At 39.2% G+C, this 24,278-nt stretch overlaps 3 protein-coding genes across 3 annotated transcripts; all 3 read right to left on the bottom strand.

The window, feature by feature from the left end:
* Window positions 1–4,307: 4,307 nt before the first annotated feature.
* On the bottom strand, window positions 4,308–7,298 carry ATF4 (activating transcription factor 4). Its single transcript, XM_087723204.1, has 3 exons — window positions 7,039–7,298; window positions 5,380–5,694; window positions 4,308–5,232 (listed from the first exon to the last, which is right to left on the bottom strand). The coding sequence occupies exons 2-3, from the start codon at window positions 5,594–5,596 to the stop codon at window positions 4,394–4,396; spliced, it is 1,056 nt and encodes a 351-aa protein (XP_087579330.1). The 5' UTR covers window positions 5,597–5,694; window positions 7,039–7,298; the 3' UTR covers window positions 4,308–4,393.
* Window positions 7,299–15,861: 8,563 nt separating this feature from the next.
* Window positions 15,862–22,986, bottom strand: MIEF1 (mitochondrial elongation factor 1). Its single transcript, XM_014068307.2, has 5 exons — window positions 22,849–22,986; window positions 21,420–21,568; window positions 21,023–21,203; window positions 20,447–20,709; window positions 15,862–19,861 (listed from the first exon to the last, which is right to left on the bottom strand). The coding sequence occupies exons 2-5, from the start codon at window positions 21,561–21,563 to the stop codon at window positions 19,055–19,057; spliced, it is 1,395 nt and encodes a 464-aa protein (XP_013923782.2). The 5' UTR covers window positions 21,564–21,568; window positions 22,849–22,986; the 3' UTR covers window positions 15,862–19,054.
* A 34-nt stretch (window positions 22,987–23,020) lies between these two features.
* MIURF (mitochondrial elongation factor 1 upstream open reading frame) lies at window positions 23,021–24,271 on the bottom strand. Its single transcript, XM_087723203.1, has 2 exons — window positions 24,151–24,271; window positions 23,021–23,275 (listed from the first exon to the last, which is right to left on the bottom strand). The coding sequence occupies exon 2, from the start codon at window positions 23,248–23,250 to the stop codon at window positions 23,038–23,040; it is 213 nt and encodes a 70-aa protein (XP_087579329.1). The 5' UTR covers window positions 23,251–23,275; window positions 24,151–24,271; the 3' UTR covers window positions 23,021–23,037.
* Window positions 24,272–24,278: the final 7 nt, after the last annotated feature.

Genomic DNA, 24,278 nt, shown 5'->3' with positions numbered 1-24,278 from the left:
TATATGTATCATCCATTGTAATTCTTTTTCACTAGTAGGATGTGGTTATCAAAGTTTTTTGCATCACACCTTTAATATTTTTACAAATAATTCAAGATGGTGAACATATCCACACCTTCCTCCTTCTGTTTTTCCCCACAATAATTGTGTGTAGTAGTCTGGGCTACGAGAGTGACCAGCCCAAAATCATAACTCAGAATAAAATCATGTTTGAAAATATTTCTGACTGAAAGTGCACAATACTACAGATTTACATGGAGTTGGCTACACAGTGGCATTTGTCTTGCAAAACCCAACCAGTTTAGTTAATTTGTAGTTCAGTGTACTGGATGAATCGAGGCAACTATATACATTAAGTAGTTGACAAGGTTACTGTTAACCACGTTAGTATGTTGAGCAAACATACTAATACTTGAAGTTATAATCCTGAAAAAAGCTTTAATAATGTTTTCTCCTATTTATTCTTTTCAAAAGAGAATAATTGTGGAATAAACTTTTCTAATTTTCAAATCATATAAAGCAAATATTTATTTTAAAAAATTACAAAGCTTCCCAACACAGTGACACTGGGTGGCTGAAATTATTCTATTTTGTGGGAAGTAGAAAAACGTTTTCACATTGTACTAACTGAATATGCATTTTTGTGGTAAAATTAACCAATTTTTATAGGTTTCCCTAATGTACAATCCTAAATTATCCAGATAGTTAAATTATTCTATCATGCTAGGCTACAGTTATTAGTTTGTAGCTGAGCATGTGCATGAAAGATGCTGGTATATTTTAACCATTAGCCACAAGCAATGATTCATAGGAAGTCTCTCTTTTCCCCTAAATACTGCCAATACCTTTGCCCCCCTCCACCCACCCACACCACCTAAATCAGCTTTGCTAGAATCAATTTCAGTTCATATTTCAGTTCATGTTTGGAACAAAATAGCCCCAGCCTCAAACATCTGAAAAACAGGCCAGGAGGCGCTGTTTCTCAGTTGCTGCTTAATATACTGTAAAGGAACTTTATTTGGATATTTTAATATTTAACAAATGTTATCTACAGTTAGCTTTTTATTTAATTACACAATTACCTGTATCTACAATTAGCTTTAGCATTTAGTGATTACTATGTAGTGAAGCTACTTGTTAAGACAGCTGTAGGAGGAAGTCTGAATCGTTTGAAAGACTTAAAACAATCTCCAATTTATTGGTACCAATCATTTATACATTTCATTTAACAAATACAAAATTGCTTAAATGGTAGTTAATTTATGTTGCTCACAAATTTATTAAAGTTTACTGTGGTTAGAATGAATTTGCTTGTGGATCAAAATAACTCTTTAAGTTCAGCCTGTACTATAAATCAAACTGAATTTCTAACTTTGATGTTAAATATTGGATAAGGTTATACAAAATGGTCCTGTTAATCTGCATTTTTTATATTTTGATCCATTTGCAGAAAAGATTTTGTTCAACTTATATTGTAGCATGAAAATGATACAGCATGGGTTGCACAGGTAAACCCACCAGTGGCTGGCCAGGTTAGGTGGTCTTAATAGAATGGACCTTATAAATTCATTTTAGTTTGGCTTTTATTCCAGTGCCCTGGAGTCCCAAAATTGACTTTTAGCTGCAGTGAACCTTCTCCCCAACTTCCTCATAAGTATTACAAATAGGGCTGAACTGTGTGGCAAGACCCTGTAAAGTGGGGGCACAGGAAGTGAGAGATAGAACAGAGGTAAAAAGCTGCTGACAGCTTAAGATAAAATAGGAACTTCTCTTTTTTATATTTCTCCTATGTACTTTGCTGTAACAGTCTGTGAACTTCCCCTTTTGAAATGTCATGCTTGTCTCGTGTATGGAAACGCCTTGAGAATGTACCGTATGGAACACGGCATAAAAGTAGGATCCTGGGCAGAGCTCAGTTCAGTTCAGATTTTGGTGTGTGAACACGCTGAACTCGATGCATCCAATAAACCTGTTTCTCTCACTTTCGTGGTCTCAAGTCCTGCTCTTTCGTAAGTAGATTACAAACCACAATCTGCTGCAACAAAAAAGTAGTTTTGGGGGAGTGCAGAAAAATGCAGTAACAGTGATCCTTAAGATAGGGAACATCCCTTGGATTGCAAGACAATCAAACCGGTCAGTCCTAGAGGAGATCAACCCTGACTGCTCTTTAAAAGGCCAGATGCTGAAGATGAAACTCAAATACTTTGGCCAACTAATGAGAAGGAAGGACTCACTGGAGAAGAGCTTAATGCTGGGGAAGATTGAGAGCAAAAGAAGGGGATGACGGAGAATGAGGTGGCTGGATGGAGTCACTGAAGCAGTAAGCTTAAATAGACTCCAGAGGATGGTAGAGGACAGGAAGGCCTGGTGGAATGTTGTCCGTGGGGTTGCAATGGGTTGGACACGACTTCGCAACTAACAACAAAGGGAACAGGTAGAATATGCCACACTGGAAGCCTATTCCTTACAGTTGACATTTAAAGCTTACACACTTGTACTTTTAACAGAAACCAAGGTGCAGTAAAGCACATTTTAAAAGCACGTGAATGGGAAGCAAATGTTACACTGGGGGCTTGTTCTATATTGCTAAGATACCATAAAGACATTTGGCCTAATCTTTTCAGTGACAGCAACAAAGAGGGGACAGGTCCTGAAAGATCAAGAATGGCCGTGTACTTCATGCTGGAACTGCTCTGGGGAAAAATGGCGCTAAGTACATACTTGTTCTAACTTGTCCTATATATCATTGTGGAATGCAATCAGATTGCAGCCAAAACCTGAAACTACAAAAATTCTGGGTTTTCTCCTGGCATATATTTTTAATTACAAAATATATATAGCCACCCATTTCATCAAGGGCAACTCTGGGTGGCACACAGTACTTGGATCACTGCAACAGATAAAAGCATAAAAATTCATATTCTGTAATAACTCTTCATTGATGGGAGAATGGTTACCTCAGTATGGAACCATATAAGTCAGTCTCCTAAGAGCCCAGGCCTGATGACATAACCAGGTCTTTCAAAATATCAAGGAAACCATCATTACATTACTACCAAAAAAGAAATTGCCTCTAAAATCTGACTAAAAACTATGTTTCTATTTCTATTGAATGACTATTTACTATTGGCTAAAAGAATTTACCAAAACCAATATAAATTCTTACCTAAGAGTTTTGGATATAAAACACACAAAACAAGCAAGAGGCATTTTCTTGATGCAGTTTTTCATAATCTTAAATTAGCCCATTTAAAGTGCTAGATTTAAAGTTAGATTTTGATGAGAACCTAAGGAAAGGGACCTTAGTGTAGTGTATTTAATAATAAGGAATACCTGTGATTGTTTCTAATTTCTTTCAAGCAAACAGATTCCTCAGGTGGATTTTTTTTTCCTGAGACGTGGTCCAGGCCAGAAATGTATATAAGTGAACTCATAAAACTATTATGTAAAAATTGCACCTCTTGAATTCAATGAGTCATTAACAGGATCATGCTAATATTATGGACGCTATGAATTGTTACATGGAAGATAGCTGCTGGGCATGCTCAACTCAAATTATGTTAGCCAATGAACATGCCAAGTATGTTTCATCTGTATATAGATTTTTCTCTTAAGGGTCTTTCTATCTTGTATTTGTGAAACTGTTCTTACGCATATGTTAATGTACCTTTCCAGCTCAAGTGCTGTTTTAGTCATGGGCACGCAAAAGAACCTTGCTATGATTTATGAACAAAAAAATGCACATTATCCCTATTGTTTTATTAAATTTTGTATGCTGCCCACTCTCAAGAGACACTCTTTTGTGCCTCCAGTGTTAAAAAATATACTGCCCGTATCACCTTTTCTGGTTTATTATTTGCATGTCTTTTTAAATCCTCATCCAGTGCCGTTTCTAAAACCGTTATTTTCATCCCTTTTCTTGGATTTCTCAATTTTGAAACCACCCGTGAGACATTTATGCTGATCTTGGAAGTTTTGAAGCAATTAAGATAAAATGAGGGGTATAGGTAGACATAAATTGAGACCATGATATGGTGTTAGTACAAGATCCATTTAAAGTTGATGGGAAAACTAAACATTTGGTATATTGGCTGATCAACCAAATCCAAAGTTAACAAAATGTATGAAGGCAGATTCAAGTAGAATTGAGAATGGTTTTAAAATTTAGGGAGGAAATTAACATTTTTTTAATTTGATAAGTATGAACTGTGTTGTTCCAAAATTGTAAGATTTTGGGGAAAAAATTGGTTTTTTTTTAGGAAGTCAAGTAAGTTTCAAAAAAAACTTCACTAAAGAATATACACATATCCAAATTAAAAAATAATTTATTAAGCATTAAACATAGATGTTTGCAGTAAGCAATATACATGCATGTAACTCCTACTCCACTATTCTATTCTGGGGCTTTAACCTTTTTATCTTTAGCTTTGCGGACTTCTTGAATCAGATCTTTTAAATATTTAATTTCTTTGCTCAGGGAATCAACTTTAGCTGTCAGGGCTTCATTTTTTTGCTCTAGTTCTCTACACTCTCCTGATAAAGCTTCTTGCTCTGCCCTTTTCTTCTGTCTATATCGTGTGGCAGCTGTCTTATTCTGCTCCATCTTCTTCTGTTTCTTATCTACTCTCTTTTCTTCTTTAATCTTTAATATTAAGATTCCTGGAGGGCGATCATAAGGCTTGGGCCTAACAGAAACATCAAGTTGGATTGTAACTGATTGGTTATCACTGAGGGAACTAGTAGAAGTGGCAGGACTTCGTTGAGGTGACTCTAGGTAAGACTCTGGGCTCATACATATTCCACTATCATTGTCAGAATGTACTTCATCCTCTTTTTCACGCTTGGGAAACACTAAAGTAGTGGGGGTTTCTGTTTTCTTGTCTCCTTCAAGAATGTCTACTTCACTACCTAGCTCTAAACTGAATGAATGGTCAACAGTAGAAATCAGTGGCCCTTGGGGTACTGGAAATGGCAACAATGTAGTCAATGGGGCCACCTGGTCAGCTTCAGGAGACCTGGGGGATTGGTTAATTGGTTCTGGCATTAATAAACTTTCTTTGTTGGGAATTTCTTCAATGGGCGGGTCAAGCACGTCACACGTGTCTTCCAACGTGGCCATGAGCAAATCTGGGGAGACGGTGGCTTCCAGATCAATACCTAACAGCGCATCAAAGTCAAACTCCTTCAGGTCCATCTTCTCCACCATCCAATCCATGCCAGAAAAGGCATCCTCTGTAAAACAAACAAAATGTGATCTTAATAAATACAAAAAAAGTTCTCCCTCTGCTTTAGATCTATCAAACAACTATATACATTTAAATAGATGCATTAAAAACCTCAAAAGGTTTCCAAATATTGGCAGATTATAATTTATCTTACCCTGGTTGCTGTCGGTGGCATTATTCCAACTGTCCACATCCAGCGAATCGGAGGAGCCCACTTTAGCCTTAGCGCTGGAGAACCCATGTGAACTGACGTTCTTGGCCACCTCCAAGTAGTCATCTAAGAGCCCCAGACCTATATCAGCCACCAAACACTGCTGGCTGAATGGGGACAGAGAGTCCCCCAACAACATCTCTGTGTTTGAGCAGCTCATTTTGGTCAAGTTTTAGTACTTTGTCGTCAATTTGTCTGGACAAATAGATGGTGTCTTTATCAATTACAGCAAAGCTGCTGTGTGATGATTTGAAAAACCTGGAATAAACAAGATAACAATTATTATAAAGAGCTTTTTAGATTTTAATTTCAAGTTAAAAATCACATAGGGCCAATTATGCATGGTAATACTGCAGCAATGACTCCTACAGTTCCAGTTCCCCCCCCCCTCTAGGCTTCATCTAAACTATCTGTCTTAGACACCAATTAGAACTACAGTACAACAGCGCCAACTAGAATTTGTTCAGCAAGTCAGCCCTCTATTTCCTCCTAACTACACAGCCTCAATTCAGTCTCCACCCAGCTTGGTCTAATTCATGAATTCATCAGTGACAACAGCTGCAGCCATTTCATGATCTGCTTGCTGTGCATGTCTATAACGTACAAATAGGCCGCCATTTTGTATCCTGCCACGTTTCCATTTAGGTCACTGAGAATCTTAATGATTGTTAACATATATCAGACACATAATACCACATTTGTTCAGATCTACTTATTTAAAAATTGGCACTTTCCGCAGAAAAGTTTATTTTAAACCTACAGATAATTCACTCTCTCTTAATCTTAAAACAATTCAAACCTGTATTCCACCCAACGCCATTAGTTATTTCAACAAAATGGTTTTTTTTAGACAGTCCTGTCAGTATATTTATAGATAAAAAATTTAATTCGTGGTATTTCTGTTGTGAAAAGCTCTTTAGATCAGTGTTTTTCAACCTTTCTTGTGCAAAGGCACTTTTTTCATGAAAAAAATCACCAGGCACACCACCATTAGAAAATGTTTAAAAAATTTAACTCTGTGCCTATATTGACTATATATAAAGTAATTCTCCCACGGCACACCTTACACTATGTCACGGCACACTAGTGTGTCACGGCACAGTGGTTAAAAAACACTGCTTTAGATTACTATCTCTTCCTCTTAAAGCAGGACAATTTTAACTTGTAAATGTTCTATTTTTGTCCAGAAAAAACTATTAGCATACCAATTGCTTAAATCTCGGGGGATTTTACCGACAACAAAGGAAATCATTCTGCCATCTAATTAGTCTGGGAAACCCAAGGGCTCATTAAACCATCTATTTTCATAAATAGCCTATTTCAATAGTCTGGAATTCTTTGCGCTAACCTATTTCTTGATACCGTCCCACCCCCTCCCCGTATTTTTTGGTCAGGGACAAATGCTATTTCTTGGCTGAGATTTCCAATATCCTCCCATATATTTCCAAACTCCAGCTGTTTTAAGTCCATACATAGATCTTTACTCCCTAAAGTCTCGATTCCTTAAACCGATCGTGGCGTTTATTTTATTATTTAATAAAATCCAGTGTCTCCACCCTTAGTGGATTTCCACCTCCCCACCCTCACCCCAAGGATACTCACGCCATGGTTGCAGGTGCTTGGGGGTGCCGAGGCCGCGGCCGCCGCTGTTGCGCTTCTGCAATGGCCGATGCCGTCGCTTGCCCTGCCGCCCCTACCATGCCATGGTGGCGGCCGGGTATATTAAAACCCCTCCTCGAGTGCTCGACTGGTCACTGTTACACTCCGGGGGAAAAAGGGGGGGACGGACAGATGCCACTAATTTTTTTTTTTCGGAAATGACAAAACAAGACCCGGTTCTTCTTCTCAGCGAGACAATAGAGGCGAGAATTTGCGCGTTTTCTCTTTATATAGTCAATGAGATCCGGTAGACCTCCTTTCAGTAAGCAACGGTTCCAGAAAATCCTTCCGCCCAATATCTTAGAAATTGAATCTATGCCACTTGAAAAAGTAAGACTTCCTCACAGAGCCTTCTCTGTGACGCCGGGGTTGAAGCAAACACTCCGCGAGGCTTCGTACCCGCATTCTATTAGGCCAACTCAACAACATGCGGAAGGATTACAGGGACTATTCTGTTGAATTATAACGTCGGTTGCCGCCGCCGCGGCTTCAATTACGGTCAGACACGTGACGTGAGAAAAAAAAAAGAATTCTAGCTTGGTTTTCCTATTGGCTGCCCAAGGGGGGGAGGGGTGTGCCCGATTCTGCATTCCAGTAGTTTGAGAAAGCACGTGAACACGGAGCACCTGATTGGTCGGCATCGTTAGCTTCGCGTGCCGTGTGAAGTATTTTTGGCTGAAGGAAGAAATCACGTCAAGGATTGTGCTTAATTGTTGGGGGGGGGTGTTCTTAATAGGGTCGGCCAGGATCACTAAAAATAGAGTCGCGGGGTGAGGGCTTCCTCTTAAAATGCTGCTCTTTCTCCCCACATTTTCTGTCTGGAGGCCAATGAGACAATAGCCTTCTTCGTTTAGTCTTCTTTCTTTAGTCTTAACTGCGTGTTCTCTTCGCCATTTGGGGTTAGCGGCCATTGATGCCCGTTTGTCCCCAGGGGGGGCGGGTTAGATTGCTGAGGGGTTGCGACCTTCGCTAATCCCTAACCACCGCGCTCAAGGGGGTGAGGATAGGGGCAAAATGGTGGCTGGAAGCTTTGTAGCCGGCTAAAGGCAGCAAGGCTAAGCATCTGTTCTGGAAGTCGCAACCACTCCTCAGGGCTGGTCTGGGTCGAATCACCATATATGGAGATCCTGTGCTCGAAGCCGTTTGTGACGCACAGCACAAACATCCGTTTTATTGCTCTGCGGCTGGTGTGAGGGGCGCGGGAACTCCATCCCCTCCCTCCCAAACTGCTATGGGGGGGGGGGGGAGACCGAGGCAGGCGCCTCATTGGAACAGCCACCGCCCTTTTACTCGCGGATGTGTCATGGCTGTCTGAGGGCGGGGTAACATCAGCAGCTTTTCTGGCCCTGCTGTTGAGGAAAAGGCGGAGGCACGGGCTATTGCGGGCGACGGGGGCTTCGCGGAACAGCGTCACCTAGAAAGTGGACTTGATGTCCTGGACTTTACGAGCCCGGGAAACGACGAGGCACGATAAGAGACGAAGTGGGTGCAGCCTGTTCCCTGCATATTGGTAAAGGGCAGGTGCCTAAAGTTTATTCGTTAAGCATATGCTACCAACTACTGAGATCTTTTTGAAGTTTCCTCTTCGAAGTTTCCCAGATAGTATCCGATCCAAATCATGCCAAATCAATTATTTTTCCAATCCTTAAAACCACAAATCAGATGTTCCTCTTAAAATAAGACTGCAATACTTGTGGTGGGGGAAGTATTTTTGTAGTGTTATCACACAGGCACTTAAAATCAGTAAAAAAAAATGCACCAAAATGAAAATATTAATCTTAAAATAGGTCTGTCCGGCCCTCTCAATTTCTGATGGGGAAGAAATGGAGGTAGTGACATTTTTAGTTCCTGGGCTCCAGGATCACAGCAAGTGGGGACTGCAGCCAAGAAATTAAAAGACACTTGCTCCTGGGGAGGAAAGCTATGGCAAATCTAGACAGCATACTAAAAAGCAGAGACATCACTCTGCAAACAAAAGTGTATAGTCAAGGTCCGTATAGTCAAGTAGGGTTTTCCTAGTTGCAATGTATGACTCTGAAAGTTGGACCATAAGAAAGACTGAACGCCAAAGAATGGAGGCCTTTGAACTATGGTGCTGGAGAAGACTCTTGTGAGTCCCTTGGACTAAATGTTATCAAACCGATCAGTCCTAGAGGAGATCAACCCTTACTGCTCTTTAGAAGGCCAGATCCTGAAGATGAAACTCAAATACTTTGGCCACCTAATGAGTAGGAAAGACTCACTGGAGAAGAACCTAATGCTGGGAAAGATTGAGGGCAAAAGAAGGGGATGTCGAAGAATGGATGGATGGAGTCACCGAAGCAGTAGGCGTGAGCTTAAATGAACTCCAGAGGATGGTAGAGGACAGGAAGGCCTGGAAGAACGTTGTCCATGGGGTTGCGATGGGCCGGACACGACTTCGCAACTAACAACAAAAATATGTCCAAATGTGCTTCCACTTTTGTTTTCTGATTCTTCCCAGATACTGCTTCAAAATAAACTTCCTAATGACCTCTGGGGTAATTCTTTGTCATTTCCATAGATTTAATTTGTAATAAAATTCACAATTCTTTGACAGTTAACAGGATGAGTGATTGGAGAATTGATGTCTGAAAAGGGTAATAGTGAAGTTCAAAAACAATGAAAAATAAACCTAAGTATGTAAGGAGATGGGCAGCACTGTTTTTGAGGGCAGAACTAAAAAATGGGAAGAGATAATAATAAACTGGCTTTTCCTCTAAAATTTCTGGTTGTTTCTGGTGGTGCCTTAAGGCTTTATCATTTGAAATGTGCCATTGCCATTTCCAGTTTTTCTGCAACATACGGCACATTTGTGGCAGGCTACAAGCCTATCTCCCTATATGTTAGAACTAAAAATGGGGCTGCACAAATGCATTCAGGATCAGAGAAAATCTGAAATATATTTGTTCATAACAAAGTTTATAAATTCTGTTTCTGTTACGGGTTTGCTTATCCATATAATACTGACATTATACTAGCAAAATAAGAATCCTAAGGCTATTTGTAATGTTTCCAGTATTTCTCATCTGGTAATTCTTTGTTCCCCTTAATACAGTGACATTTTCATAAGATGTAAAAGAGGAAATAAATTGCTCAAGACCAGAAAGGGGAAAAACATTCAGTAAGTAGACAAACCTGTTTGCTTAAAAGATCAGACCTAAATTTATTTGTTGAAATAGGGCAACCTGTTACCTTACTTATTTTGAAACAAACTCAGAAACTCAACTGATTATTTAACCAAATGTATTTACAAGTTTATTTTATTATATATGTTGCCGAACAGTTTTAATTACCGTATACCTATAGTTTTTTAAACAAATTTTGTTTTGAGTATTTGAGAGAGTATGTATCTATATTGCATATACTTGAAAGCAATTTTTTAAATACTTGACACTTATGATCAAGTAGATTCGTAAAAGAAAAAAGAATGAATTAAAGAAGTCACAGGTGTACATTGAATACCCAATGTATTTTATCAGGGCAGGTTTTGAAAAAACAAATCGTAATACAAGTTGTCTGCAGTGTTCAGATTTTAAAAAAAGATTTGTACAATAACGATGGCTACAATAAAATATTAAAAGAGTCTAACAAATTATATTCAGTTTTATCATTTGTTCTCTAAAAAAAGAATCTACAAAAGTACATCAGTAATGTAGAGGAAATTCATTTACCCTCACCACAAACAAAATTATTTTTAAACAACAGTAAGAAAATGCATCTATGCGGTTGCATGTGTGGTTGAGTGGGTATCTATAGTGAGCAGCCAGTATAAAAGGTTCCTCAGCCCACTCATTGCCCGTTCTTTTAAATGAAAATAGAATGATTGAAATTTCTTTTTTACCTCTTATTGAAGAGATTGTAAAAATATATGGAACAGCTCATTCCGAATTTCAGCAAAAGATATAAAGGTACGGATTGATTTAGTTTGGTATTAGAGAAAAAAATAAATAGAGCCTTAGCTTATATGCTACTTAAAGAACTTATCTTAACATTAGTAAATTTTAAACTTTCTGCTTTGAATTTTGTTACTGTCCATATACGTCTACACTACAGCTGAATTCTTGGTGCTTTCTGAGCTTGCTTGGTTTCTTGCAGATGCTTCATTACCCGACTAGGTAATATCATCATTGCTAGTGAGTGTTAAGTTTGCTTCCTATTTATATATAGTAGCTTACTCTGCCAATGTTGGTAAAGGTGTGGTTTTCTCCTTGGTAGTTCCTGGATTTGAATCATTCCTTTGAATCAAGGAATAAATAAAAAGAGAAAACATTGGTAGTGTTGTCACCACAGCAACATATATTCTATTGAGTATAAATTCGAAATAGGATCCCAAAGTCTAGTTCAGGTTTCGGCAACCCACAGCTCCGGAGCTGCATGTGGCTCTTTCTTCCCTCTGCTGCGGTTCCCTGTTGGGTAATCCCACCACTGGCTGGCCCCACCACTCGCCTGCTCTCCAGTCACTCCTCAACGGACTTGAGAAGGTATGGGGCAGAGAGTGTCTCTCTGAGCAATCGAGGTATGCACAGCACCAACAAGGGCCAGAAGACGTGCCCGTGAGATCCAGCAAGAGATGAGGTGTCAAGAGAATCAGAATCAGAGAGAAGAGAAAGAAGAAGGAAGGAAGGAAGAAGAAGAAAGGGAGGGAGGGTGGAGACAAAGAAACGAAAGAAAGGGGAGAGCAAGCGAGACAGTGCACAATCAAATTCTGTGATGCAAAGGAGTCTTTGAAGGTTAAACGCTGAGAGGCACAGATTTTGTCCACCTTCTGTGTCCCCACCCTGTACTGAAGCAAACTAAACAGCCTCTGCCCACTTCTTTCTGCCACCATCCAGCCCCCCTGCACCTGGGAGGCACTGCACTGCCACACCAGCTGGCAGGGAACACAGTGGTGCCAGCAACCGGAGTCTTCCCAAGACTCAGCAAGGAGACAGGGCTCTCTGCAAGGTGCAGCAGCCATAGGAGCCCCTATGTGCCTGCATGTAGAGGTCAGCCAGCACCATTGCAGCAGCGGGGAAGATGTGCACCCTGCCTGCTCTGCTCTCGCCAGCCAGAGGTGGGACTCTGCAATGCCACCTCCCAGCCAGAGCACATTTGTTTGCTTGCTGGCCACCTCCAAGCAGGGAGCTGCCCTCAGGCTGCCCGGACCCTCACCACGGGGGGAGAGAGGAAAGGGGGGGTGTCTCCCCGACAGGATCCAGGTTGGACTTGCCTTATTTTGTGCAGATCTCCAATGCTTGGCTTTGCCTGCCAGCCTCCACTCTGTTGTGGTCCACCAGAGGCCTGCAGAACTGGCAGCAGAGTTGTACAGTGAGGAGGTTGGGGAGGAACATGGGCCAGTCTTGGAGTCTGGGGAAAGCTCAGATGAGGGCTCTGCGTCGGAGGCAGAGGGGGGCAAGGGCCATCTGGGAGTTATGTGCTGCCTCCAGAGTCTGACAGCAGCAAGGCAGAGGAACAGGGGGAGCCTGTTCCCAGTGCACGCATGCATAGAGCTGCCAGAGGCAAGAACCATTAAGACAAAAGGGGTGACTCGGGAGTAAGGCTTGGAGATGATTGGCCCCTCCCATAAGACATAAACGAGGAGCAAAGGCACATGAGCCTTGTAGGAAGCAACTTTGTTTGTTCTGGTCGGTTTAAACTCTGACACTCCATTTTGACTCCATTGCAGTCAAAATGGAGCATTTGGCCTTGCACAACTAATTGGCAATTAGGTCTTTGACAGGGTTTCAAGGGAAATAAAGGTGAGTGCTTATCAGTCTTACCCTGAAGGACTGTGGCAGACTTCTGTCAGACTCTAAACAGACTGGTTGTGAATTATTATGGGCTATGAATGAACATAATTCACAGCAATTTAAATAAAAAGGGTTTTAGGGACTAAGCGTGTGATTTTTACTGTCTCAGGAAGCCTAGGTCAGAACACACGCCCCCTCAACAGCTCAAGTGGTTGGATTCACATGACACACGAAGCTGGGCAGGAGAGCACAGATGGATGGACGGACGGACGGACGGATGGACAGGCAATGGACAGACAGACAGACAGATTCATAGATAGGACAGAGAGAAAGAGTTAGAAAGAGAGAGCAGAGACACAGAGATACCCATTTTCTACAGAAAACACCGGGAGCCACAAAATCTGGGTAGGTGTGGCTGGGGGGGGGTGTGTCATGTGACTGGGTGGAAGTGAGTAACATTGAGTAGGCAATACCCACCCAGGTTTTGTGGCTCCCGGTGTTTTCTGTGGGAAATGGGACCAAATGGTTCTTTGAATGTTTAAGGTTACACACCTCTGGTCTAGTTCAACATTAGCTTCTTTATAATTTGATTTGCTTCCTACTTCTATTATCATATACCCATGATGGTGAACCTATGGCATGCATGCCACAGGTGGCACACGGAGCCATTTCTGAGGGCACACAAGGCATTGTCCTGACAGCTCCAGTGCGCATGTGCGTGCTGGCCAGCTGATTTTCAGCCTTTATTTTTGGCTATTTTTCACCCTCTGGAGGCTTCCTTGAAGGGAGGCGAAAAACCGCCCAACGCACAAACCAGAAGTTTGGGAATGAACTTCCGGTTTGCGCATTGGGCTGGTTTTTGCCCTCTGGAGAGAGAAAAACAGCTGAATGGGCAGCCCAGAAGTCCATTCACGAACTTCCGGTTTCATATTGGACTGTTTTTTGCCCTCCACAGGCTCCTAGAAAGCCTCTGGAGCCTGGGGATGATGAAAAATGGACCTACCAGGCCTACCAGAAGGCTGAAAAAGGGTGTTGGCAACTTACATGATACGCCTCTTCTAATAGGGTGGGCATGCGGATTGTGTGTGTGTCGTGTGCATCTGCAGAGGCATGGCACAGAGGGCATTCAATTATGGGGGTGGGCATGCGAGCTTTAGCACCTGAGGCAAAAAAAGGTTCACCCACACTGTCATATATTGTAAAAGAGCTGGGTTGCAGAGTTAAGAGCGTTCCTATAAGCAGTCAAAGACCCTCCTGAATTCCATTGATCCTTATCTGGTGCCAATTTAGTGTTAAGCTTTAATTGACCTGATTCTTGTGTATAGGCTTGAAGAATTATGCTACAATATAATAGATGATCCTAATTCTTTGCACCTGACATACATAGACATATGGGAATCTGTGTTACCAAAATTATGCATTAGCCTCATAATGTGAAATCACTAATGCTTGATTAAGCAATTTGTTCCAGGCCAGAGATTACATATTAGGGCAATAGGATCAGAATCCAACAGTAGTTAGAAAGTTGCAAATCTGTATGTCAGGTCCACTGTTACATCAAGCCCTCCCTTTACTCCCTTCAAATAGTTTTTGAAACTAGACAAATTCACTGGCATTTTTGTTACTCAGGTAATTTTCCTCTCCAAAAGAGGAAATTTTCAGATCTCATGTTTGAATAAAATATTTTTGACTTTATTTCTACAAACAGTATAGTCCACCTCTAGAATAATGCATAATTCCTATTAGTTTGTGAAGTAATTGCATTCTTACTGTTATGGGGAAGTAGAAATTCAGACCCAGCTACTAGTTATTCTTAGTTTGACTTAACACATGGTGCAAAGAGCTCCTTTTATGCAGCAGCTAATAACAGCCATACATAGCTAACGCTGAGTATCAGAAATGAATACAGAGCAAGTTTGTTAAAATATTTCCATAGAAAAAAGAGCAATACCGGATGAACTACTTGAACTGATATAAAGAAGAGCCTTGGGAATAAAAATCAGAATTGGAGGACAGAAAGCACAGTAACTGAATTTTAACAGCACACTGCAGTTTTGTTATCAAGTCCTTTTCTCCACCATACCTTTCATTCTAATAATGGGTAGCAAAACAGAACCATCGTGTTTTCTATAACCTATCTCTCATAGTATATCTGAGAAAACTCAAGCAATATCCAGAACAATTCTTTGATTTACAATAATATGTACACCTACCTATACCTTTACTTATTTAATTCTACTATAGTACAGAAAGCACGCTACACACAAATTGCTGCATGGAGGTACTTAACTTCGTTCCTTATTTCTATTTTGGGTAAGATGATCTTTTTATGTCACAACAGTGCTACTTGCATAAATACTACCATATCAAGGATGATTTCCTTTCGTAGACATATGGATGATTTGGGATAGCTAAATAAAATTTGGGGTTGCAATTCGACATATCAGGTATCATACTTTTGTGCAGTTTTTATTAGAACTTTTTAAAATGCAAAATATTCTAATTACAGGTAGTCCTTGACTAATGACCACAATTTGATCCCAACATTTCTGTTGCCGAGACATTTGCTAAGTGAATTTTGCCTCATTTTACAAATTTCCTTGCCACAGATGTTAAGTGGATCATAGTTACACAATTCTTAAGTAAATCTGGCTTCCACACTGACTTTCAGGTCACAAAAGGTTATCACATAACCTGGGACACTGCAGCTGTCATAAATATCAATCGGTTGATAAGTGTCTGAATTTTGATCACGTGACCATGGTGCTGCAACAGTCATGTGAAAAATAGTTATGCCACTTTTTATAATTTAGAATGGTCACTAGACAAATGGCCAGTAAGTCAAGTCCAAGTACAGAGATGTAGTTCTAGACATAGCATTATAAAGGTAAAGGTTTACTCTGAGAACAGTCTTCTGAGTATCATTGAGTGTTGCAAATGAAGAAAGTAATTAATTACATGATTATCTGATTATATTTTCTCTTCATAAAAATAATGTAGAAAAGGCCCCAGCATATATTTAAAAAGAGCCACGTGGTTGTGGAGGATTTTATTTCACAACTTTTATACAGTTACAGACCATTCGAATTCTCTCCCCAACCCTTATACATTTCAGCCTGCACAAATGTCACAAGTATTTCATCAAACCTGGGAGGTCAACAATGCCAAGTGAAGACAAATTTATTATTCAGCTAGCTGGTCATAATTGCAGTTCCTATTGATTGGTTTGACACCTATATTCCAGGATGAGCAGACTAGGGCTTTTGGCTTGAGTCCATCAGCTGCTGCCATTGGCTTCCCACTTCCCAATGATTTAGAATGGCCATGTATTCTACTTCATACTACTGAATCAATGTCTATGTTCTGATTGTTGTGCAGACTTTGAGCTGAAAACTAAATCTGCCAGTAGGAAGTTGTCACATACAATTTAAGTGAATACTTGTAAGTTTAAGAACACTAAGTTTTCAAATTGAATTTTCCAGGGAAATTCTTACAGCTGCCTCACACAATGATTCACTTAGGATGCAAGATATATTACAGTCAACAGAAGAGTAAGCTTGGATTTTGTACTGATGGCAGTAGCAATTTGTTGTATTATCAGCCTTATCATGAAATAGGCTTAAACACTTTACATATTTCAAAGAAAAAGAATCCCAATTTATCATTGCTTTGTAGGAAATAACAGTTAAAAGACGTGAAAATAAAGGAAAAAAATCAAAATGGCATCTTACTGTCACAAGGATAATTGCTTAAAGCTACATATAGTATATACTCAACCTTATAACAATCAAAAAATTAATAAAATGTTTTGCAATTTTTAAAAGTAATAGATAATTGGGAATACAAGAGATACTGGATGATTCTTCCAATTCTTGCCTCAGATATGATTTGCTTTCCTGCTCTAAACAAACAGCAGGGTAGGAAACAAAAGGAAAAAGGGAGCAAAGATGGCAAACAATGGGCATCATAGTAAAATCTCTAATCACATAATGTCTGTGTAGGTGTTCATCAACTCATGTAGCAGGAAAGTTGAGAATGGAGAGGAATGTATTCTGGAAACTATTATTCAGTATAATTTTTTTTAAAAAACACTCCCAGGTTATAAATTGCCAAGTACTCAACAGATAACTTTCTGTCTTTGGCTGTAACACTGAAATTTAAATTAGGCTAATATTGATTCCATTGCCACAATATATGCCCTCTGAAAAAGACAATCTGATCTCAAAATATAATGAAAGATGTTACAGAATTGGACCCTACACATTACAACTAAACTGAAGAGTATCTCAATAACATAAGCACTAGGGTTATAGTTTGACAGTTATTTAAAAGAAGCATTCTGGGCCTTGCACAAACCTAGCAACTCTGTGCTATTCATTAAATTCATTTTTGCAGACTTCCAAAATATGGATTCCATTCATTAAAGTTAACACAACTCTTTTAAGTAGCACCCTGAAAAAGAACTGACTACTTTGAGTATCAGATCATTCTGTGTAAACAAGGACCAAACTCCTTCTTTCAAAAATTTTCTGAAGCATATATAACCTTAGTAAGCACCACTTTCAACAGAAAGAATATGGAAGATTATGTTCAATTCTCAAGACCTGCAAATTAATGAGATAATTCACTGTCATTTAATGTTGAGGGTGGATATTTGAAAGAAGGTAACCCTCAGAATTACATATGTATTGTAGTAATACTTGTTATGCAGGTTTGACAGTTTCATCTCTTCAGAGTACCTCCTCTTGTTTTTTTTTCCCTTGGGGGAAGATGGAAGACGTACCAGATGATAGCAGCATTAACAAACCACATTTTCCCAAGAGATTACACATTCACTATGCCATGCTTGTATCTGTAAAGCAAGTGATACAGCTACTGCAGCTTCTCCCTAAATGTTGTATCATTTCAAAGAATGAATAGAGATTAAGAAGAGGGTTATATAAATTACATACGGAAGACCACATAGGAGAAAATGTGCTGATAGTTTCTTGAATACAATTGGATCAAACTGGTTAAATATATAGTATGCCACCTTCTTTAAGTATAAACAGCATAATATATATTTTCACTTAAAACTATTTTGCATTCCTCCAGTAGTGTCATTTCAGGAAGTATATGCCAGTGTCCATACATTTGCCAGCTAGCCAATAATTTGAAGCTCAAACACTAATGATATGCAGTATTCAGAATTGAAGAGGGCAAAGGTGCTTCAAATTCAGACTGGACATCTGTGACCATCAATAACAAGTGCAGCACATAAAGTTATGCCAACCAAAGCATATTTGCCCTCTTCAGTTTTGCATACAGTCACCTCTTAACTACTCTTTATGATTTTAAGGCACACCATTTTTGAAGTGACATAGCACTTATTCAAGAATCTTTATTTCAAGTATCCTGCTCTGTGCCTTAGTGATATTTTCTAATTTCTCAAATAATTAACACATGGACAAAGCAATGAATGTGACATTTTTCTTCTTACATTCCGCTGCATCAGTTAGAAATCTGCTCCCAGTTTTCCAAACAAGGGTGTATTGAAGACCTTGAATGTGCTTGTGCAGTGAAGGACTCCAATCTGGCAAAGCAGCAAGTCCTAGACAATATGCACTCAGTTTTCAAAATACGGGGTTATCATCACTCTGAGTGTCACATGAATTTAAGCAGCATGCAATTTTTTTTTTTAAAAAAACCCTCCTTTAGACAATATAGATACAGTCAATGTACAATTTCACAAATATATATCTTGCTACAAATGTTTTTCTTGAAGCTTTTCTGTCAAGCACTTTCAGAATAAAAAGGGGGGAAATAGTCGCCAATCAATAGGAACAAATCTTATTATATTTGGGAGGTTCTTAAAATTGTTAGTGGCAATTCTACACTTTTGAAATAGGAGGTAAGAATTTTCACTGTAGCAAAGTATAACGTATTACAGGAAAGAGAGCATATGTTGGGACTCCAGCAGTGGGTACATCAACAAGAACATTATAGCAAATTGAGCAGATCTTCAAAGTTGCTTCTTCCTCCAGTTCCTTGAGTGTAGTGGAACTAGACCAGTAGCACCAAGAAATCTAAAGCCCCCCACTCCTATTTAATAACAATAAAAATGCAGAGGCAAACTTGCAAAATAACCAGGGCAAGATGTGCATAGGTCACTCAGAAGACAAATTGTCATGGCAAGTAGTTCTAACACTAACTCACACTTAAGGCAGCGATTACATTTGTAGCAGAAGTTCTGGTTCTGAAAGTGAACAGTACAGAGTATAACCTAATTCGTCTACTTCTTCAGTAGTAAGTTCTGAAAACAAGTTCACCTTGGGATTTAAAGCACACGGAAGAATTCCTTCTTCCAAATAGCCAATTAGTTTTCTCAATGCCTGAAGAAAACGGTCAGCTATTGCATCTTGTGACCAATCAGTTTCTTCTTGGGTCAGGTGTAATATTACATTGGTAAGCTGGCTGGCAGAAAGACGACACAGAACTGGGTTCAGTTTACATATGGCCTTGAGGATCTTAAGGCACAAAGAACGGCAACCAGAGTCATCTTGGTCCAAGGCCCGCAGGCGAGCTGTCTCTGCTGGCCGAAGGCTGAGTCGCCATAGATTATCATATTGGGCCAGTCGATGTGGCTTGGCTACCAATACAGAATCACCTAGTGTCACAGATGGTAAAAAGTCTATTAGAAGGCGCCTATCCCGTTCATACTGGACCTCCAAAGTTAGAGATTCTAAGGGTGCGACTGGACGAATCACATAATCTAGGAGAGATCCAATTGCTGGCCAATTGATGGAGCCAGCCACTACTTTCTCAAAGGTACCACATACAGACTTGGGTGAGAGATAACCTCCCACGACACAGCGGTCCCAATAACTGCTACCACGAGGAAAATATTCTGGGTTTTCCCGACGTACTAAGCAGAAGCCAGGGATGTTCATAATGGTTTCTTCACCTGGAATGCATGACCATAAATTCTGTTCTAGCACAAGAGGAACAATAAGTTGGATGTGATCTGCTGTCACAACCTAGCAGCAGAGAGAAATAAAACACAGCTTTAAACATCTGAGGACTGGTCCTATCAACTATCACATAACTTACTTGCCTCCCTCCAAATGTTTGCATTTGAATTCTCATAATTAAAGGATATAATCCAACTAATGTGACCATCAAGTTGGGAAAAACTAGGCCAGAAGGAAGGCTGGGAATACTAAGAACCCTTCAGTTACAGTATCAGTGATGTACAATATAGTATCTTCTTTCACTGTACTAAAGCCATAGAGGAAGCTACAGCAAACTTTCAAAATAAATAGGTATTATTTTTAATGACAATAGAAAAGTAGCACATATGGACACCATATGCTAGTTTAAAAATAATATGCTATACTATAGTTAAACAATTTGAAAATATATTTTGCTGAGCAGATGTAGAAAAGACACAGAATAAAAAAATGTGGATACTGGCTCAAAAAGGGGGTCTTCTTCTTACACAAGATAAGATTAGACACACACACAAAAATCAAAAGATAACCCTAAAAATATAATAGTGTGATAAATTATCTCTATCAACATTATTCTTGCTGAAGAACATTTAAAGCTTTTCCTCCATTCACCTGTAAGTCATCACAGAGGCTACCACTCAGATACATCTCACGCAGAGGCATGTCTGGCAACTTGGTACGGAGGAAGCTGCGTAATTCAGCACAGATATCCACAGCAGCTTGCTTGGCTTTGATCTGTTCTTCTACAGAGATAGCCACCTTTCTCCGATAATAAGTAAACAGTTTTTCTTGCAAGGACATCCGTAGGCGGGATTTCTTCAATTCCACCTGGCTTCTCTTAGCAGGTGATTTATGTTTCATAGGTTTGATGGAATCTGTTCAGGTAATACAACAGAGAAAAACTCAAAAAGAGCCAAACATTTCACTGCAAGTTTGCTTGTATAAATTGCCTGCATTGAAATTATTCTGTTCTGAACATGTATTTTTTAACAGTAGAAAACAATAGGAACAAAATACCCTCAACATAAGGTTTAAGGGAGAAAGAAAATCCAAGGGACAATCCAGAAGCAGATATCTTTTGTTATTTTAAAAAAATCAAATAAGACAAACTACAAAGCCATGCTAAGACATTAAATATAGCATAAAGTCAGTTCAATATGTATATTCTTTCTTTAGACTATTTCTTACCTATTTCAAAATCTGAAGCATCTGTGGGTAGAGTCTGCAGAGAACGGCTAAGATTTGTCTTCATGTCTTGGTTCAGTAATCGTGATGATGACCCAAGCCAACTTGGTTCCTCCCAGCTTCTCTTTCCTGACTGGCTTAAATGGGTGGGGCTGGCTGGAGCGCTGATTGCTCTGTCATACATCTGCAGAGAGTGAAAATAGAATATTGATTATATGACCGAGTGAGACTTAATTTCTCTATTCCTTACTGCATTTTTTCCAACCTCAATAAATCTTGATTTTTTTTAACCAACTACATTATTTCTTTTAATCTTGTATTTTGTATTTTAAATGTTATGTCATATAATATGCCTTATTTTAACTGTGATGCTTCTGACACAAATAAACCAATTTCTTACCCGTTTGACAGCCAAGGTAGCAATCCCCAGCATAGCAGCACCTCCCACTCCCAGTACAAGTCGAGCATTGGACAACACAAAATCAATAGCCGTGCCAATCCCATTGTCATCCTTCTTTCCCTTGCGCTCTCCAGCGCCCGCCATTGCTCCTACATAGGAAAAAAAACAACAACAGCATGCTGTTCAAAATGTTCAGTTTGCCATTCAGTGCTTATTTGGTTTTAATTCCATGGACTTTTATTAAGATTAAATATTTGAAGCTAGGTTTATTTTAAATATATCACCTTAAACATGTTTTGTAATTCCAATTGTAAAAACCATAATCACAATGCTAGTTAACACAATATAAATCAGTAACTAAAACCACAAACTTTAATACTAAAAAATTCACTTTCCATAAAATTAAAATGCAAACTCTATCTAGAAAAATGTAAAAAAAGGCTAAATTGGGGGTGTGGTACAAATCCATGTACAAGGCTATAGTCCAAGAATGGTCTCCAATTAGAACTGAATTCTATATCAGGTTTACTTTTTCAATATGAAATTATTCTAGACATTAAAGCAATTTCCTCAATTTAGTCATTCTTCCAAAGGAGGAATCTAAGAAGGAAGCATATGATCATTACAGTCATTAATATATTCAAATATTGTTCAATATCAACAACCAGATTTTTAACTTGGGACCTTCCCATAATGTATAATCAAAACAACTACTTTTGGAAAATACCAGGCTGGGTAAGATTGACTTGAAGTGAGATTTGTTCAAGACCAATCACTAAAACTCACATTAGTTAATATCTGACATGTAAATAAGATTGTCTTTCACATTAATAAACTTAGAGCTATTATGAATAGAATCCCCCAATAGCAGAGACTAATTTTTTTTTAAGTATTTCATGGTGAAAGGGAGTTTCTGAAAAAGGAATTTTAAAGGAGTTTTTTAATTGCAAGTATGTCAAGGAGGGGGAAAATGTAGATGGAGAAGTTATACTTGCACAAAAAAGTTTGTGAAGATCTGAAGAAAAAACAATGCTTTTAGAAGTTAAAGAGATGAAACACCAAAAAAATATATGCAGGTACACTAGAACTGTAAAATTATGAACCGAGATTTCAATAGATGCCCCTTAGACAAACTGATTTCCAGAATTTAAGGGGAGTCAAGTAAGAGTTGCCAGTACAGCAATCAAATTTGGATATAATTTTCTCCATCCTCTGTAAACATTAATTTTGTAATAATTATTAGCATACATACTACATTCTTCATAATGCCAATTTCAAACATACTAGAACTGTTTTATTATTATAAATAAAAATTAACTTTCAATTACTCAGATTAGTACTCAACATTCTAATTACTCAGGTTAGCTTTTTATCTGTACAAATGATGAATAATTAAAACAGCAAAATACATCCTCTCCATATATTTTACCTGAAGCTTAATGCATCTGCAAAAAGGAAGGAGAAATGCTCCCAGAGGTATATGTAGGATACTTTGGGAGATTTGTTTTTTACAGGTTTGCAGCAGACTTCTGATATTGACCATCCAGTTCAAATTATTAAATAACTGAAGAAAAATAAGAGCAAAGAAACATATGACAAGGGGAAAAAAAGGAAATTTCTAAATAAGCCCTCCAAGTTTGCTGTGCAAAAAAGCCTGGCCCTTTTTAAGATGTCGCTCTTTATCTTCTGGGGATGTAAGGTGCTGGTTCTTGCGAAATTCTTTCCGGATCGAGCTCAGATAGAAATCACGATCAGTGTAGCGCAAGCCACGTCCCTGACGCAACAGTGCACGATAAAGATTTAGCACAGCTTCACGGCTCCACGTTGCCATGGAGGATGAGTTGAAGAACAGTCAACTAAAGATACATAAAACAGAGAAAATGAAGTAATCCTTTTTTTAGAATTTATACTTATTTTATTAATTCTAAAAGAATGAGTAAAATAAATCTAGTCATAAAGAAATCCAGTAATCCATAGCACTAGTATTACTAGCACAGTAGTAACTAATAAAGAAAATATGTGGTCATTACAAAATATTACCTGCATGTACATAATAGGGACATTAATTTTATACTTGATCAACAGTACAATCTGCAATGCTTTCATTTCAAACACACAGGGATCTTTCCTTCACCAGTTTAGCTTTTACCTATTTAATAGTATACCACTTCACCCAAGTTTCAAGTCTTTATGTGACCCAATTCCTTCCTCAGATATCACAACTTCTCAAACTTGTGGTGTTGTATTTTATTGCTCTACATTTTGGAATCTGGGCAGAATCCTATTTTGTTTAACTGACTTGCTCCCCAAAGGTGGTGGTTTTTTTACACCGTGTTATGCGTAGTAATTTAGCAATCATAGAGAAAGGGCCATCTTCAATTAGAAGAGTATTTAGGCTCGACTTAAACCTCCCATAACGGTAAGGAAATAGACGCCTCTTTGTAAAAAAATACACGGACGTTTCCCCCAAAGTCGGTTATGAACTCCTCAAGCGAGACCCAAAGACGAGTAATATGACAAAGCAGCCTGTGAGAGATATCTCCTTCCATAGGAGGATGGAGGTCACTCAAGAAAAAGGACACTCAATAAAGAAGCTGAAAGGCCATCAGGGAAGAAATATTTCCTCCTTCACCTAACACCCCCCCCCACTACTCCGAACTGGGTCTCTCACACATGGGGAAACCTAGGCAGGCCGGGCGAGTGGGAGAGTTTTGGAGGCGCTGGGACTCACCCGTGAGAGGGCGGGGAATCCGTCAAATCGGCGGAGGAAATTTAAAAAAACGGAGCTCTGGAGCAAATCCGCCGCGCTTCAGAGCTCTCAACCCCGCCTCTTCCCGTAACCGGCAGAGTTCCCAGGGT

The sequence above is a fragment of the Thamnophis sirtalis genome, unplaced genomic scaffold (assembly GCF_051295495.1).
Source record: "Thamnophis sirtalis isolate CommonGarterSnake01/CBP01778 unplaced genomic scaffold, rThaSir2_p1.2 scaffold_9, whole genome shotgun sequence".
NCBI classification, from domain to species: Eukaryota; Metazoa; Chordata; class Lepidosauria; order Squamata; family Natricidae; genus Thamnophis; species Thamnophis sirtalis.
The sequence above is the reverse complement of the archived record's forward strand: the minus strand, read 5'-3'. Positions and strand labels throughout refer to the sequence as shown.